This window comes from Pseudopipra pipra, chromosome W (assembly GCF_036250125.1).
Source record: "Pseudopipra pipra isolate bDixPip1 chromosome W, bDixPip1.hap1, whole genome shotgun sequence".
Taxonomy (NCBI): Eukaryota; Metazoa; Chordata; class Aves; order Passeriformes; family Pipridae; genus Pseudopipra; species Pseudopipra pipra.
The window spans coordinates 2,015,225-2,032,060 of NC_087580.1; the positions used below are offsets into that span (position 1 = coordinate 2,015,225).

A 16,836-nucleotide genomic window follows, 5' to 3' on the forward strand; every position below is an offset into this window, starting at 1 on the left:
GGAGTCTGGACTCATTGGTTTATTTAGTTCTGGAACTGGTCTTTGGTTTATTTGGTTTTGGAAACAGGTATTTGGTTAATTTTGTATTATGGGTACTTCAGGTTGCAAAGAAAGAATCTTGAAGAAATCCTTTCTGGTATTTTGGATATTAACTTGTGATTTCTGGACTTATAAATTGATTTGTTTTGGAAACTGGTATTTGGTTTATTTTGTATCCTTGAACCATTGGAAACAAATTGGGACCTCTTTGGAGGGACAAAGCTGTTGATGCTCCAGGGGTTCCAGGACCCTGAGGATTCCAGTGCCCACTGAAAGTGTTATTCAGGGAGATCCTCTTGGTCCCCGGATGCAGGGAGTTCCAAGCAAGATGTCTGAGATTTTATTAAGACATTAAAAGGTTTATAAAAGGTATATAAAGGTATATAAAAGGTATATAAAGGTATATAAAAGATGTACGTAACCAACATAGAAATGGAGCTCTATAATATAATATGATTGACTTATAAAAAGTTGTGATAGAACTGTAAAAGAAGAGGTGTGATGCCTCAGAGCTTTTTGGAATTTTTAACTTTGTTATATTTTAGAAGTAGTGGTGTAGTGATTGTAGATTTTAATGGAGCTGCATTCTATCCCTTACCCTGTAGCATAATGTTTGCACATCCCCAACCCTGTTACCCCATCCCACATCAATCCCTCTAAATCCCGTTAGCGTGTTTAGTCTTCTTTTCAAGGCAGAATTGTAGAAAAGCCTGGACCAGAAGACATCCCACAGACACAGCCACCTTCAAGCCCAGAACTCTGGAGGAGCTCCAAGGACTGTGGGTGCTGCGAAGAAGATGAAGCTGAGGAAGAAGGGGTCCCAAAGATCCCAAGCCCAATTCCCAAAGGGGTGTGTCGGGGGCAGAGCGGGGCAGAAGTGGGGGGTGGAGAGATCTGGGGTTGGATGGACCTTGTTCTAAAATCCCAGAGCCACTGCCTGGGGGGTGCCCGTCGTGTGTGTTCCCCTGGCCTGAGGCTCCACTGAAGGACCTGCTCTCTTTATCTCATCTCATCCACTCCCCTGGCCTGGAGTCTTTTCCTCTGTGCTCTCTTGAGGCAACGGGGACTGGACCTACCAGGTGCTGGGGATGCTGGAAATCCCCCCTGGTGCCGGGTGGAGCACGTCAGCCTGGAGCACCCCCTCAGCCGGGACTGGGGTACGGCCCGGCCCCCCCAGCACAGGGGGGACACTGGGAGGGGGGTGAGGGGCTCTGGGGGCCTTGGGGGGAATTGGGAGGGAGTTTCGGGGTAAGGAAAAGGGTCTAGGGGGGAATGGAGAGGCTGAGAAGGAGGTTGGTGGGTGCTGGGAGGGCTGAGAGGGGCCTTGGTGAGTCCTGGGGGCAACTGGGAGGGAGTTTGGGGGAGTCTTTTGGGGATGGGAGCGGCTTTGTGGGGAAATGGAAAGGCCGAGAAGGGATTTGGAGGGTCCTTAGAGGGATGAGGGGGCCCAGCCTGGACCCGCCAATCCATCCCCGTGCTGATTTTGGGGGGGTCGTGTGTCTCCCTGTACCTGCTTTTGTTCTGACACCAGCTGACTGCTCCCGGTGTTCCCAGTAAAGGTTCCCAATTCTCTGCACTCCCTGGATGCCCATTTTTGGGTTCACCTGAGCTCCCCCCTCCCCCGCAGCCCACGGACCCCCCGAACCCCCCAGCCCCGGGGCTGCCGCGGGGGCCCCCAACGGCCCTCAGCCAATCCCAAAGCGCCCACGCCGCCCGCGCCCAATCCCAGCGCGCCGCGCTGATGACTCATCAGTCGCCGGGAAGACGCCTCGAAAAAAGGGCCCCAACTGCGCCCTCAGCCAAGCCCAGCGCGCCCCAAACCCCCCAAAACGGCGCCGCCCGGCTGGTTTTGGGCTGTCAGCAGCTCTCCGGCGCTGGGCATGGAGCGTGTGCGGGGAGCTGGGGCCGTGCTGGCGGTGCTGGTGGTGCTGGGAGCCCCCCCGGCTGCGGGCGAGGAGCTGTCGGGTGAGCGGGGGGGGCGGGCAGGGGGGTGAGGTGTGAAAGGGGGGGAAAGAGGGGAGAAAAGAGGGGATGGGAGCCCCAAAAGTGAGTGCGAGGGGGTTTGGAAGGCCCGGAGTGAGTGGGAGGGGGGTGGGAGCTCCAAAGTGAGGTTGGGGGGTCTGGGGATTGTGGGGACCTTGGGAAATGGGTGGGAGAGGGGGGCAAGGGGGTGTGGGAGAGCAGGCAGAGGGGTACCATGGGGGTCCCTGGGTGTCCCTTGAGCTCTTGAGCGGTTCCCTGGGGCTCTGGGGGGGTCGGATCGGCAGTGGGGGGTTCCCCAACCCCCTTGTCCATCCCCGGGGGGCTGATGGTGGGGTTCCCCTCACCCAAGAGCCGGTGCTGGGGCGTCCGTGGGGCAGAGGGGGGTGAGAAAGGGGGGTCCGGGGTGGCTCCTTGAGCTCCCAGCCTGCTGTGGGGGTCTGGGCGATGATGGGGGGGACGGGGCACCCCCTGACCCGTGTCCTGCACACACAGGGGTGTTCCAGGCGTTGACTACGAGCGAGTGTTACTTCATCAACGGCACCGAGCAGGTGAGATTCTTCGAGACATTCATCTACAACCGGGAGCAGTACGTGCACTTCGACAGCGATGTGGGGGTCTATGTGGGGGACACACCGGATGGGGAGGAGGTTGCCAAGTACTGGAACAGCGACCCGGAATGGATGGAGCACAGACGGTCTGCGGTGGACCTATGCCGGTACAACTACGAGGTGTCCACCCCGCTCCTGGTGAACCGCAGAGGTGAGCGTGGGGCAGAGCGGGTCCCCTCGGGCTCTGCCCCGGGAATGACTCGAAGGGAATGAATGGAGCCCCTCAAACCCTCCCTGGGAATCACCCCAGACCCTTCAGCCCTCCCTCGGCCTTTCCCATGCCCTTTGGCTCCCTCCCAGTTCTTCCCAGTCCACTCCATTCTCTCCCAGTTTATCCCAGTTTCTCCCAGTGTACCCCAGTCCATCCCAGTGCCCCCCCCCGTCTCCACCCCGCTGGGGCCACCGAGCTCACGCCCCTCAGCCAATCCCAGCGCGTCTCTCTGATGACGCTCCAGTTGCCAGGCAGACCCAAAACAAAGACTTCCCTCGCCAGGATTCAGCCTCCCAGTCCCGATCGCTTCCTTCCCAGTCATTCCCAGTCATTCCCAGTCCCTCTCATTCCACTCCCAGACCCTCTGGATCCATTCCCAGACCCTCTCAGTCCATTCCCAGTCGTTCTCACTTCACTCCCACATCTCCCAGCTCTCTCCCCAGTGCCCCGCCAGCCAATCCTCTTCTATCCCAGTCTATTCCCAGTCCCTCCCAGTGACATCCCAGTCCCTCCCAGTGACATCCCAGTCCCTCCCAATGCCATCCCAATCCCTCCCAATGCCCTCCAAGCCCTCTGCCCTCCCTCCCAGTGCCCCCCAGCTCAGACCAGTGTCTCTCCCGTCCCTCCCAGTGCCCCCCAGCGTGTCCATCTCGCTGGTGCCGTCGAGCTCCCAGCCCGGCCCCGGCCGCCTGCTCTGCTCCGTGATGGATTTCTACCCTGCACCGGTGCAGGTGAGGTGGTTCCAGGATGGGCAGGAGCTGCCGGAGCACGTGGTGGTCACCGACGTGGTCCCCAACGGGGACTGGACCTACCAGGTGCTGGTGCTGCTGGAAATCCCCCCCCGGCGCGGGGTCACCTACAGCTGCCAGGTGGAGCACGTCAGCCTGGAGCACCCCCTCAGCCGGCACTGGGGTACGGCCCGGCCCCCCCAGCACCGGGGGCACACTGGGGGTGACTGGGAGGGAGTTTGGTGGGTGCTGGGGGTGATGGGAGGGGGGTTGGAGTGTCCTAAAGGGTCTGGGAGGGGCTGGGTGGGATTGCAGAGGGGCTGGGAAGGGACTGGCAGGAGGTTTGAGGGACCCCCGGGTGGGCTGGGGGAGAGCGGGCCGGGCTCTGTGGGGTGCCGGGGGGTGCGTGGGAGGAGGTTTTGGGGGTGCTGACCCCCCCGGTTCCCCCCAGAGATGCCACCGGACACCGTCCGCAGCAAGATCCTGGTGGGGGTCGGGGGCTTCGTCTTGGGCTTGGTCTTCCTGGCGTTGGGGCTCGGCTTCTACCTGCGGGAGAAGGTAAAGGGGGGTCCCCAAATGGGGGTCCTGTCCCCCCCTTGCTCTCCCACAGCCTCTGTGTCCCCCCTGTCCCCCCACCCCACTCTCACCCCCTTTTCTGTCCCCACAGAGCTCCTGAGCCGCCGGCGGCCGCAGCCCCTCCCCGTGGCCTCGGGCCCAGCCGGGACCCCCCAAACCCTGCGCTCATTTGGGGGGGTCACCTGTCCCCCCCGGCCCTGCTTTTGTTCTCACCCTACCCGGCTGTTCCCAGTGCTCCCAGTAAAGCTTCTCAGTGCTCTGCAGTCCTGCTCACTGGAGAGAAGGGGCTGGGGGTGACTTGGGGGGAAAGCATGGGGGGAGCAGAGTTTGAGGGGGGAGAACCAGCCCCAGGATGGATCGGGAATGGGGAACCCCCTGAGTCCCTCACGTGTCACCCTGTACTTGGGGGGGTTTTTTGGGGGCATCTGCACCCCAACAGGGCACCCAGCGCACCCCAAGAGGTGCCAGGACCCACGTAAACCCCATAAAAGAGGTGGTGGGAATCCCAAATTCAGTGGGAGGGGAGTGGGATCCCCAAAAGTGGACGGGGGCGAGACGGGACTGAGGAGTGGGGATTGTTTGGAAAGGTGTGGGAGAGGTCAGAAAGGTGGGAAAAGGAGGATGTGGGACATCAGCCCCTCTTTCCTCCTCTTTCCCCCCTTTCCCACCATCCCCCCGCTCACCTGACAGCTCCTCGCCCGCAGCCGGGGGGGCTCCCAGCACCACCAGGACCCCCAGCACGGCCCCAGCTCCCCTCACACAGTGAAGCTTCCCAGTTCTCTGCACTCCTGGTGATTGGGGAGAAGTGGGGGGGATTCAAAAATCCTGGGAACGGGAGGGTTTGGATACTCCCTGACCCCGAAATATCACAAAAGAGGGATGTGGACACCCCTAGACTCCAGAAATCCTGGGAATAGGGGGGTTTGGATACTCTCAGACATTCAAAATCCTGGGAACAGGAGGTTTGGAGACTCAGAACTACAAAATCCTGCAGAAAGGTGGTTTAAGGCATATCCAGACCCTAAAAATCCTGGGAATGAGGAGTCTGGACACTCCAAGAGCAAAAAAATCATAGGAACAGGCGGGGCTGTGAATGTTCAGAACCGAAAAATGTTGTGAGCATGTGGGTATGGGCTCTTCTAGACCCTTAAAGCCCCATGAACCAGGGTTTGGGGCACTGTCAGACCCCAAAGTATGGGAAAAGAGGGACTTAGACACTCCTCTACCCTAAGACTCCTGGGAACAGGGGGTGTTTGGACATCCTACACATTATAAATCCTAGAGAAAGATGGTTTGGACACACCCAGACTCCGAAAATCCCGGGAACAGGGGAGTTTGGGCGATGTCAGCCTCCCAATAAACCAGGAATGAAGGGTTTGGGCTGTCCCAGAACTACAAAATCCGGGAAAAGAGAGAGTTAGGTACTCCCAGACCCCTAAAATTGTGCGAACGGGGGGGTTGGGCACTCCCAGTTCCTCAAATCTTATGAAAGAGCAGTTTGGGCACCATCAGCATCTAAAAAACACGGGAACAGGGGGTTGGGGACATTCAGACTCCCAAAATCTTGGGAACACGGGAGTATGGGCTCTCATAGACCGTAAAAATCCGAGGGACAGGGGGGGTTGGATCAACCCCAGACCCCAAATATCGGAAAAGAAAGGCTTGGACACGCCCCCAACGGCCCTCAGCCAATCCCAAAGCGCCCACGCCGCCCGCGCCCAATCCCAGCGCGCCGCGCTGATGACTCATCAGTCGCCGGGAAGACGCCTCGAAAAAAGGGCCCCAACTGCGCCCTCAGCCAAGCCCAGCGCGCCCCAAACCCCCCAAAACGGCGCCGCCCGGCTGGTTTTGGGCTGTCAGCAGCTGTCCGGCGCTGGGCATGGAGCGTGTGCGGGGAGCTGGGGCCGTGCTGGCGGTGCTGGTGGTGCTGGGAGCCCCCCCGGCTGCGGGCGAGGAGCTGTCGGGTGAGCGGGGGGGGCGGGCAGGGGGGAGAGGTGGAAAAGAGGGGGAAAGAGGGGAGAAAAGAGGGGGTGGGAGCCCCAAAAGTGAGTGTGAGGGGGTTTGGAAGGCTCGGACTGAGTGGGAGGCGAGTGGGAGCCCCAGAGTGAGGGCGGAGGGGTCTGGAGATTGGGGGGACGTTGGGAAAGGGGTGGGAGAGGGGGGCAAGGGGGTGTGGGAGAGCAGGCAGAGGGGTGCCCTGGGGGTCCCTGGGTGTCTCTTGAGCCGTGGAGCGGTTCCCTGGGGCTCTGGGGGGGTCGGATCCGCAGTGAGGGGGTCCCCAACCCCCCTGTCCATCCCCGGGGGGGCTGATGGGGGGGTTCCCCCCCAGCCAAGAGCCGGTGCTGGGGTGTCCGTGGGGCAGAGAGGGATGGGAAAGGGGGGTCCGGGGTGGCTCCCTGAGCTGCCAACCTGCTGGGGGGGCCTAAGGGATGATGGGGGGGGGACACGAGGACACCCTTGACCCGTGTCCTGCACACACAGGGGTGTTCCAGTTTATGGGAAAGTCCGAGTGTCACTTCATCAACGGCACCGAGCAGATGAGGCTCGTGGCGAGGTACATCTACAACCGGGAGCAGTTTGTGCACTTTGACAGTGACGTGGGGGTCTATGTGGGGGATACCCCATTTGGGGAGAGCTGGGCCAGATACTTCAACAGCATCCCGGGAAAGCTGGAGTACCGTCGGTCTGCGGTGGACAGGCTCTGCCGGCACAACTACGACGGGTTCACTCCGTTCCTGGTGAACCGCAGAGGTGAGCGTGGGGCAGAGCGGGTCCCCTCGGCCCCTGCCCCGGGAATGACCCCGGAGCCCCTCAAACCACCCCGGGAATCACCCCAGACCCCTCAGCCCTGCCTGTGCCCCTCCGCTTGGCCTTTTGCCCCCTCCCAGTGCCCCCCAGTCCATTCTCAGTCCATCCCAGTCTCTCCCAGTGCCCCCCCGCGTCTCCACCCCGCTGGGGCCACCGAGCTCACGCCCCTCAGCCAATCCCAGCGCGTCTCTCTGATGACGCTCCAGTTGCCAGGCAGACCCAAACCAAAGAGTTCCCTCTCCACGACTCAGCCTCCCAGTCCCGATCGCTTCCTTCCCAGTCCAGACCAGTCACTCACAGACTCTCTCAGTCCATTCCCAGTCGTTCTCACTTCACCCTCAGGTCTCCCAACTCTCTCCCCAGTGACCCCCTAGCCCATCCCCTTCTATCCCACTCTATTCCCAGTCCCTTCCACTGCCATCCCAATCCCTCCCAGTGCCCCCAGCTGAGCCCAGTGTCTCTCCCATCCCTCCCAGTGCCCTCCAGCGTGTCCATCTCGCTGGTGCCGTCGAGCTCCCAGCCCGGCCCCGGCCGCCTGCTCTGCTCCGGGATGGATTTCTACCCTGCGCCGGTGCAGGTGAGGTGGTTCCAGGATGGGCAGGAGCTGCCGGAGCACGTGGTGGCCACCGACGTGGTCCCCAACGGGGACTGGAGCTGCCAGGTGCTGGTGATGCTGGAAATCCCCCCCCGGCGCGGGGTCACCTACAGCTGCCAGGTGGAGCACGTCAGCCTGGAGCACCCCCTCAGCCAGCACTGGGGTACGGCCCGGCCCCCCCAGCACCGGGGGGCAACTGGGGGTGCTGGGAGGGAGTTTGGTGGGTGCTGGGGGTAAAGGGAGGGGGGTTGGAGGGTCCTAAAGGGGCCGGGAGGGGCTGGGTGGGATCTCTACAGGGGCTGGGAAGGGACTGGCAGGAGGTTGGAGGGACCCCCGGGTGGGCTGGGGGAGAGCGGGCCGGGCTCTGTGGGGTGCCGGGGGGTGCGTGGGAGGAGGTTTTGGGGGTGCTGACCCCCCCGGCTCCCCCCAGAGATGCCACCGGACACCGTCCGCAGCAAGATCCTGGTGGGGGTCGGGGGCTTCGTCTTGGGCTTGGTCTTCCTGGCGCTGGGGCTCGGCTTCTACCTGCGGGAGAAGGTAAAGGGGGGTCCCCAAATGGGGGGCGTGGCCCCCCCCTTGCTCTCCCACAGCCTCTGTGCACCCCCTGCCCCCCCAGCCCCTTTGCTCTCACCCCCTTTTCTCTCCCCACAGAGCTCCTTAGCCGCCGGCAGCCACAGCCCCTCCCCGTGGCTTTGGACCCAGCCGGGAAACCCAAACCCTGCGCTCATTTGGGCGGGTTGCCTCTCCCCCCCTTCCCTGCTTTTGTTCTCACCCCACTCAGCTGCTCCCAATGTTCCCAGTAAAGCTTCTTAGTGCTCTGCAGTCCTGGTTGTTGGGGAGAAGTGGGGGGGTCTGAAAATCCTGGGAACGGGGGGGTTTGGAAACATTCAGACCTTAAAAATCTTGGGAACACGGGGGTATGGGGTCTCCTAGACCCTAAAAATCCCAGGGACAGGGGGGTTGGGGCACCCCCAGACCCAAAAATCTTGGAAAAGAGGGTCTTGGACACACCCAGATTCCATCAGAATCTCAGGAACTGGGGGGGTTGGGCACAATCAGACCCACAAAATCCTACGAACAGGGGGGTTTGGGACAGGTTAGACCCCCAAAAACCCAGGAATAGGGGGCTTGGAAACATTCAGAGCCCGAAAAATCTGGGAACTTGGGGTTTAGGCAATGTCAGCCTCACAATAACCCCAAGAACAGGGGGGTTTGGGCTCTCTCAGACCCCAGAAATCCTTGAAAAAGGGGGTTTAGGTACTCCCATGTTGTAGACGACGGGATAAAGACACTTTTAGACCACAGAATTGATCAATAACTTATCCAACTTTATTGCTGCGTGCTCTGTGCTTATAAAGGTTACAAATTAGCTTCATACATATTACAAAAGCTAAGCTCATCATTGGCTCCTAATTACCTAAGTTATATTTACGCAAATGCTGTTTCTTTAACCTTCTTATGGTTACTTGTTTGCTATTTGCTCTACTTTCCCGTCCGCTATACACTATTCTTCTGTCACGTACCCAGTTTCTCAAACACAGTGACCTGATAGTTTTCTCTTACCGTGGGACCAGAGCTATAGCATCTCTCTCATGTCCTCTTTCTATTAACCATGTTTCAGCAATACTTTCCACACTTCCCCCGTTTTCTTTAGACAGTGTTAAAAATACGTCATTCATTGCCTTCGTTAACATGTTCTGTATACACTTAAAAACAAAAGGAACGATGCATAAAGCAGCCAACAGTATCAGTAAAAGTGAAATAGCTTGTTTAGTGATCTCAGCAAGCCATGGTCCTAAGCCTAATTTTGCTAACCATTCTCTAATAGGATCCTTTTGGATTTTAAAGTCATTCAAATGACTTTGCATTTCTTTTAGGTTTTGGTAGATGGACTGAGAGTGATCAGAAAGATTCATACAACACATGCCTTCAAATTCCTCACATCCATGCCCCTGAGCCAGCAATAGAAAATCTATAGCTGCTCTGTTCTGCAAAACAGCATGTCTTATTTCATCAAAGTCATGAGCCAATTCCCCTAGAATTTTTGAGGTTCTATTCATTTGATTCCTTGCCCAACAAGCTGTTCTTTGGACAAGAACCAGACTCTTTTTTGCTCCAACGGGGGCAAATAGGGATGCAAAGAAGTTTGCCGTAGGTGACCAAAATTTAATGGGTTGGTTTTCTACTGATTTACAGTATTTATCAAATTCAGTGTCTCGTTTGTTTCAAATATTTCTCCTTTTCAACTGCGTTATTTGTCTCATAGTGGGTGTAAACATAGTCAATTTTCCCAAAGTAACATGGTCCACCAATGGGGTATTTAGGAATGCCAGACCATGCTCTATTACCACAAATTAAGAAATAACCAGGTGGTAAATATTTTGGCTTTGTCACACTGACTGACACTTTTTTGACATAGCCTTGGCACCAGGTTACATTATCGTATGGAGGGTTCTGTGCTGTTATGTTCGTAGTGGATACATTCCCAATCGTTTGTTGCCATTGTAGAAAGGTCTTTTCCTTATTCATATTGAGTCTAAAGCAAGAGTCATTTCCATACACAGCTCCAAATAATTGTAACTCACTGGGGCTATCTGTCATGGTCCTGTTTAGACTAGTCACTAACAAAAGAGATGTCATGCCTTTGGTGCCGTTTGTGCATTCTTTTGTTACATTGCAGGCTAATTCCACCTTGGTTTTGTTATGATTAGAGCTAACCCATCCTGCAAAATCACTTGTATCAAGGTAAGGAATGCCAATAAGACACGTTTGAAAAGGATCTGACGCTGAGGCTAAACTTAGACAGAAGTCCAATTGACCTGTTTGGTTGGCAAATGTTACCCAAATGTTTTCTCTGGGCCCAACAGGGATATTGGGATGTCCTTGTGTTATCAGAATTATTTTCAAAATCCAAAACCATAAAGAAATCATCATCTTTGACCATGTGCCTCTATACAATAATCTAGATATTGTTGTGGATCGCCTTCAAAGGGACCACCAGGGTATATTGTTGTCAAAGGTGTGTTCTTCTTACACCTGCTTGCTATTATTTTTGTACCTTTGATTATACTCAGTCTTTTTATAATATAATTAGTGTCCCAGCGCAAACCAGCTAATATTCCTTGTTCTTCAGCTTCAAATAATTGTAATGCTTCAGCTATTGGTAAACCTGTTGTTTGCTCTAATTCACGTGTGTATGACTGTAATGATAATGTAAAAGAACACTTTCTGCACCAAATACCAAACAAATTAATTTGCCCAAGCCACCAATTGCTTCCACAAGTCTTACATCTAAAAGCAATCAAGGCCAAGCAACCTGGTTCTTTGCATGCAAAGCAATACTCTATACCAAAGCCTCTTAATGAAAAATAATACAGCGAATTCAGTAATTGGATATACTCCTCATAACTATTACACTGTTGAATCTCTAGTTGTATATCTTTGGGTAACCCTTTAATTTCATACAATTGTGGTAGTGTAGTGGTTTGGACCTTGTTTTCCCCCAGAGGCTAAGAGAAGTGGTAGACCCCAAGGAGTGGAAACCCTTGGAAGTTTCGAAGTTCTGCCCAATGGGCGCTCCTGCAAAAATGTAAACATATCACAACCAGACCGGAAGAGATGAGTTGTAGTTTTTGGTTGTTGGAGGAGAGGTGCCCTTGTTGTGAGCCACAAGGAAGAGGCTCTAAGCCCCTTGGGCCCTCTGGGGCCTCCCAGCCCTGGCTGGGGGGCTGCAGGAACCTGGAACAGCATAAAGCTGGGCTAGGTGCCTGTAGTTATGCTGGGAGATGTTTTCTCCATGGGCACAGAGCAGCAGCCGACGCTGACCAGAGAAACGGTGGCAGAGAGCCAGAGATAAGGACCTGAACTGAAGGAGCAGCAGAAGCAACATGCAGCACCGCAGAGAAGACTCCTGGAAGACAGAGCCAGGAGAAAGAGAGCCAGCAGCAGAGAGACAGAGTTTGGGGTAAGACTGTACCAGCCCCCCAAAACTCCTTTGAGATCCCTCTTGGAGAAGAGGGACATGGACTCCTATTTAGGAGAAGAGTTTTAGACATGCAGCACCGGAGAGAGAGGTGCTAAGAAGCTCAAAAAAGCGTCCTGGAGCTGGACTGGGACGGCCAGATGGAATGCGGGGGGAGTTGACCTTGGCTCCCCCCTTGCACTGCTGCCACGGTGGCAGCCTGAGAGACAGGGCACAGAGGCCCTGCAAGAGATACCAGACCGTCACGAAGACCCCCCTGTGTCTTCGTGATATGACGTGGTGATACGACCTTGTCTGGGGTTACGAAGCCCACGGAAGACCCCTTTGCCTGTGTCAAGGGGGCCGAGGGAGAGTTTGGATACCTCCCATGTGAGTGCTGGCAGAAAGCCAGCTATCAGCTGCTGCATGTGGAGAAGACAGACAGACTGCTGCCTTAGAAGATGCTGCTGCTTAAGGACTGGAAGGGATCTGTCCTTCTTTCCCTCCTGGACTTTTATTTGGAGGGGAGAAGAGATCTGGTCCATTGTAAATACTATATGTCATGGTAGAGATGGTTGTGATCATGTGTATAATGTGATGTTATATTTATATGTATAGTCATTGTAATATATTCCCTTTCCCCCACTTTGAGTCTGGTATGTTTTGTCTGGAAAAGCCCATCTCACATTAGGTTGAGATGTGGGAGGGGGATGGAGCTAGGGAATTGGATTTTTGGGGGCTATCTCAAACCATGACACATAGTTACAATTAAAGCTTCATTTTTTTTAACATCATGGTATGATCACTACAGCCCAGAATACCATGATTTGAGTAGCACAAGATTTCTATAAGCAGCACCAGCATAGCAAGATTTTGTAAGCCCTTTAGCACCGAATTGTACAGCACAGCTCAGCTTAGGATGCCTGATCACCTGGACCTGATCACTCTGCAGGCCAGGGCACATCCTAATCCTTGGTTTGTCATGTCAATATAACAATCTTAATCTAGACTTGAAAGACGTTAACAGAACAGGAGTGGCCCTTTCAGGGGAGAAAAGTCTGTTTGGTATTAAGATGGGGCTCTGTGTGCTGCTGTGCTGCCCTGTGCTGCTGTGAGGCCATCCCAGCCTGGCAGGCAGGTGCCTGTGACCTGCAAGGCCTGTGAGGAGCAAAGGAGTCGACCTGGGGTCTGGAAATGTGAAGGCTGATAGGGAGGGGGAGAAGGGATCTTCCTGGCGCACTGGACCTTCAGGGACTGACGATGAGGGCAAAGGGGACTCATGTAGGACCAGCTTGGTCACAGAGCACAGCTGTTTCTGTCCTAAAATGCCCCCATATGAGCAGGAGGCAGGAGCAGAGGCACTGTTCACGAGTGCCATTATTGATTGTCTTCATCAGAGAGCTCCTGAAGTGCTGCTGGGAGGACGGTAATACAGGACCTGGACATCAGGTTAGGGCAGGGGCATAAAAAGGTCACCTGAGAGGTGTAATGCAGGAGTAAATGCAGATCCTTTGTCTGGGTAAGGGATACAAGGAGCCTCCCCAAGGATGACAGGGATAAAACCAGCTGCTGCAAGACGTGATGAAAAAAGCCATCCAAGCAAAGTCATGCCCGAGCTGGATGCCCCAAGTCTAAAAGAAGAAACACCTCGGAGTGGAGCAGGAGCCATATGAACTGTGCTGAGCTGGGCAGGAGTGAAACCACCTGTCCTGAGAAGAACTGAGTAAAACTTGATGCCCCATTCCAGGCGGGGGCCAAACCAGCCAGGTCAAGTGTTGTTAAATAACAACCAGCTGCATCCTTGGCGCATGAGAAACACTATCTGCCTGCTGAGCAGAGGTTACACCAGGTGTCCAGAGGACTGCCTGTTGCTAAACACCTCTGAAACTGTCGGGATAAATAGGACCCTCTAACAAATTGGCTTTTTAGTGTTAGAAAGCAAGGGATTACTTTTATTTGCAGCCCTGCGTGTGCATGTGGCTGACAAAAATCCTGCCTCCGTACTGACAGCAAGACATCGCTTTTCACCTATTGATACAGATTTGGCAAACAAAGAAATTAATGTTCATTGCTTCCAAATTACATCACTCACTCCCTTTCATTAATTAGTATTCTATGTGGGATTGGTTATTAATTTCTCACTTTCTACTGTAATAACTTCATATCTTTAATCTTTTTCGTATATTTTCCCTCCCCTAGGGATTTTCTGACACAAATGCTGAGCCTTTGTTAGTCTTCTTCTTTAGCTGCTGGTTTCTGCAGAAGGTCCTTGTAGTCCATAAATCTTGTGTTCCAGATCTCCTCCTTCAACAGGACATCTTTCTCTGACAGGCTTTCTCCACTGAAGCATAACAGGGTTAACTTCAACAAAACTTACAGTTTTAGTACTTTTCCCAGGCTGTGTTCTCCCAAAGGAGCTTATGACAATTTTTACTCCATGCTGGCTAAAGTTGATTTAAGGCTGAACGCACCGCCTATGATGTGTGTTAAAAACAACTAATCAAAAAGTTAATTAGGAACACTAAAAAAATTAGAAAAGTTTTATGATTTCCAACAAGCCCAAAACAACATAGGCCAAGTGCAGCAGGGACAGAACTGTCTCTATCCATTGATGCCAGGAAAAGGCAACAGCAGTAAAACTCAATAGCCACAGGTGCTATTAAGCCGGTATTTGTTTATTTCGGCGCCGGACGTGCAGGGGATAGCTCCGCCTAACACGCGCGTGCCCTCACCATCCAGAGTGGGAGTCTGGCTAAAGCTGCGGCTGATCAAAACCTAACCAACCCTAGCGGCAGGAGTAAATGTGAAGCTGCTAAAAAGCCATCCCGGAACGTTTTCAGAGCTTGAGGACAAGACAGCAGCTGGGCGGGGGCCAGCAGCCAGCCAAGGTCCTCCCAGCGCAGCCTCTGAAGGGTTCCTTTGGCAGTCCCAGTTCAGGGTCAGCCCATGGTTGTACCCTGGGAGCAGATGAAATTAATTGGAAATGAACCCGTAAGAGTCCAGGTGCTTTGCTAAGAGTCTCCCTGATAGAAGTGGCAGTGAAACCCTCAGCGTCTTGGGGGCCAGAAAAGCTGTGACCTGGCTCAGTTACAGCCCTGAGCAGGCTTTTACTCCTCAGGCCGTGTGGCTCAGGGAAGGTGTGGGAGCTCTGTCAGAGGATGACGAGCCCTTTGCCACCAGCACGGGGGGAGGTCCAGTGGCTTCCACCTGGCGGACGTGCCATGTGGGTTCCTGTGCCCAAGAACCATGTGGTTCCATGGGGTTCCATGGGGTTCCATGTGACCCCATGTCACAAAGGGGCAGAGATGTGGCACCCATCCGGTATCCTGAGGAGCGCGCCAACGAAAATCAGTTGGACAGAGTTGGCCTTCGGGATAACTCAGCTCCTTCCTTTGCTACTTGTGTGTTTGCCTTTTTTGGATGGTTTATTGTTTACTGACCATTTCTCCTCAACTTTCCTCCTCTTTCAAAGGTAATGCTTTGACTTTTGGCACAGATCATAGAGCAGGGTATCTGGGATAAAAGTATAGGCTGATTTATACCTTCCTAGCTGTAGGCTGAGCTGTTACAACTTTTAGAGGCTGGCCAGGTATGACCTAGGCTAGAATTCCAGTTTGCTGATTCTTGGTTTTTTTTCCATAGCCTAGGATAGGTCAGCAGGGAGGTGACTGTAGTCTGAGGGGATGGGCTCAGCCCACCTTGATTGCTGTGGGAGGGAGGGAGGCAGAAAAAGGAGAGCAGCAAAGGCAGCAGTTAAAGGAGTGGCTGAAAGACGGTCACTCCTAGGAGGTGGGAAAGCCAGAGGGCTCTGTTGCTGAAGCAGTGTCAGGAGAGCAGCAGGGCCTCTTCAGAGAAGGTAACGTCCATTGGAGCATTTCAAAAGGGCCTTTGAACCCGCTGTGAGTTGGTGCCCCGCGCCTGATCATAAGGGCGTGAGCTGCAGCTCAGCAGCAGTTACGAGCACCACTGAAAGACTTGGTGGGGGATGCCGTTCTGCGTTTATTTAGAGTTTTGATACTTTCGGTGAGCTACAGTAATTTCTTTGCAACTAGGTGACGGGATTGGTGCTGTTCTCTTTCTGGAGAGAAAGACATCCTTGGTCATCTAAAGCATTGCACTCTCTTCCTGAGAGAGGCAATGGCCACAGCAGGGAACGACTCCTGTGAGTAATAGCTTCACCAGCAGGTTTGGACTTTGTGAACTGCCACAGACAACTGACATGGCTGGGGGTCAAATCCCAGAATGATGTGCTCACAACCTAGAGTGATCTCTGGGATGTTTCCTGAGAGCAGTCAAACTGACCCCCGTGTTTACAATTAGACCCAGGAAAATACCTTTTGTCGCTCCTCTGACACTAGGTACAAGACTTTGAAAGCTGCCATTGCTCGTAGAGAGGTCTGCCATCCTTTGGGTTACCTTCCGTGCTCAGTATTTCCTTGTTTTCAACAAGTTACAATCAGGAAAAGGGATGGCTTCACTGATAACCCAGTCTAGAACTCTACTGAGAAAGGAAGGTAGCCTGCGGCCCAGAAACCAGATTGTGGGTTTGTTGGACTCTCAGCAACGTAAACAGGGGAATGGATTTTTCCAAAACAGTAAATTTAAATGGCACTGTTTAAGCTTCCCCTGATGTTGTTGGGTTGGCAGTTGAAGCAGATGGTCCTGAGTGCTCCTGTAGAGACCTCACTGTTTAAATATGCCTTTGTGCCTCATTTCATCTCTTTCCAAATGGAATTTCCCTGCAGTCATTGCCGAGGGAATGACTCCGCCACAAAGGATCCTCTTTCCCCCAGAGAAGATTTGCGTGGTCTGGCAGCAAAGACAGAGTGCTGGAGCAGGACTCCTCAATGTGGGCAACACATGCTTCCTTAATGCTGTCCTGCAATGCCTGACATACACCCCGCCGCTGGCCAACTATCTGCTCTCCCGGGAGCACAGCCAGGCCTGTGAGTACTCTTAGGGACATCTCCCTGTGAATCTGTTCATCAAATCCCAAGGATTCCCAGAACCTGAAATTTGATTTAGGAGAAAAGCAGCCCTTTGTCAGCCCCAGAACTTGTGTTCTTTGTACACTCAGGAGCCACCTGTCCTATCCAGCTGTCTTATTCTTCATGAAGGCACATCTTTCTAGCTCTGGGTCTCTATTCCTGCAAGTTAAAACCTCAGTTTAGCATTCCTCTGAAGAACATTTTCTATGCACTAAAACGTCCCGTGCTTGTTGAAACACTGGGAGGAGTGGCATATTGCACTGGAGTGGGAGTGGAAGGAGAGGAGTATTCCACCACTAGGGATATTTTGCTAACCAGAGGACCTTCTCTCCCTCCCTC

At 54.0% G+C, this 16,836-nt stretch overlaps 2 protein-coding genes across 2 annotated transcripts; both read left to right on the top strand.

Annotated features, from left to right (window-relative positions):
• Positions 1 to 1,901: 1,901 nt before the first annotated feature.
• LOC135405777 (class II histocompatibility antigen, B-L beta chain-like) lies at positions 1,902 to 4,408 on the top strand. Its single transcript, XM_064640369.1, has 5 exons — positions 1,902 to 2,004; positions 2,515 to 2,781; positions 3,472 to 3,753; positions 4,021 to 4,127; positions 4,237 to 4,408. The coding sequence occupies exons 1-5, from the start codon at positions 1,920 to 1,922 to the stop codon at positions 4,243 to 4,245; spliced, it is 750 nt and encodes a 249-aa protein (XP_064496439.1). The 5' UTR covers positions 1,902 to 1,919; the 3' UTR covers positions 4,246 to 4,408.
• Positions 4,409 to 5,817: 1,409 nt separating this feature from the next.
• Positions 5,818 to 10,233, top strand: LOC135404777 (class II histocompatibility antigen, B-L beta chain-like). Its single transcript, XM_064639512.1, has 5 exons — positions 5,818 to 6,109; positions 6,627 to 6,896; positions 7,430 to 7,711; positions 7,979 to 8,143; positions 10,229 to 10,233. The coding sequence occupies exons 1-5, from the start codon at positions 6,025 to 6,027 to the stop codon at positions 10,231 to 10,233; spliced, it is 807 nt and encodes a 268-aa protein (XP_064495582.1). The 5' UTR covers positions 5,818 to 6,024.
• The last annotated feature ends 6,603 nt before the right edge of the window (positions 10,234 to 16,836 follow it).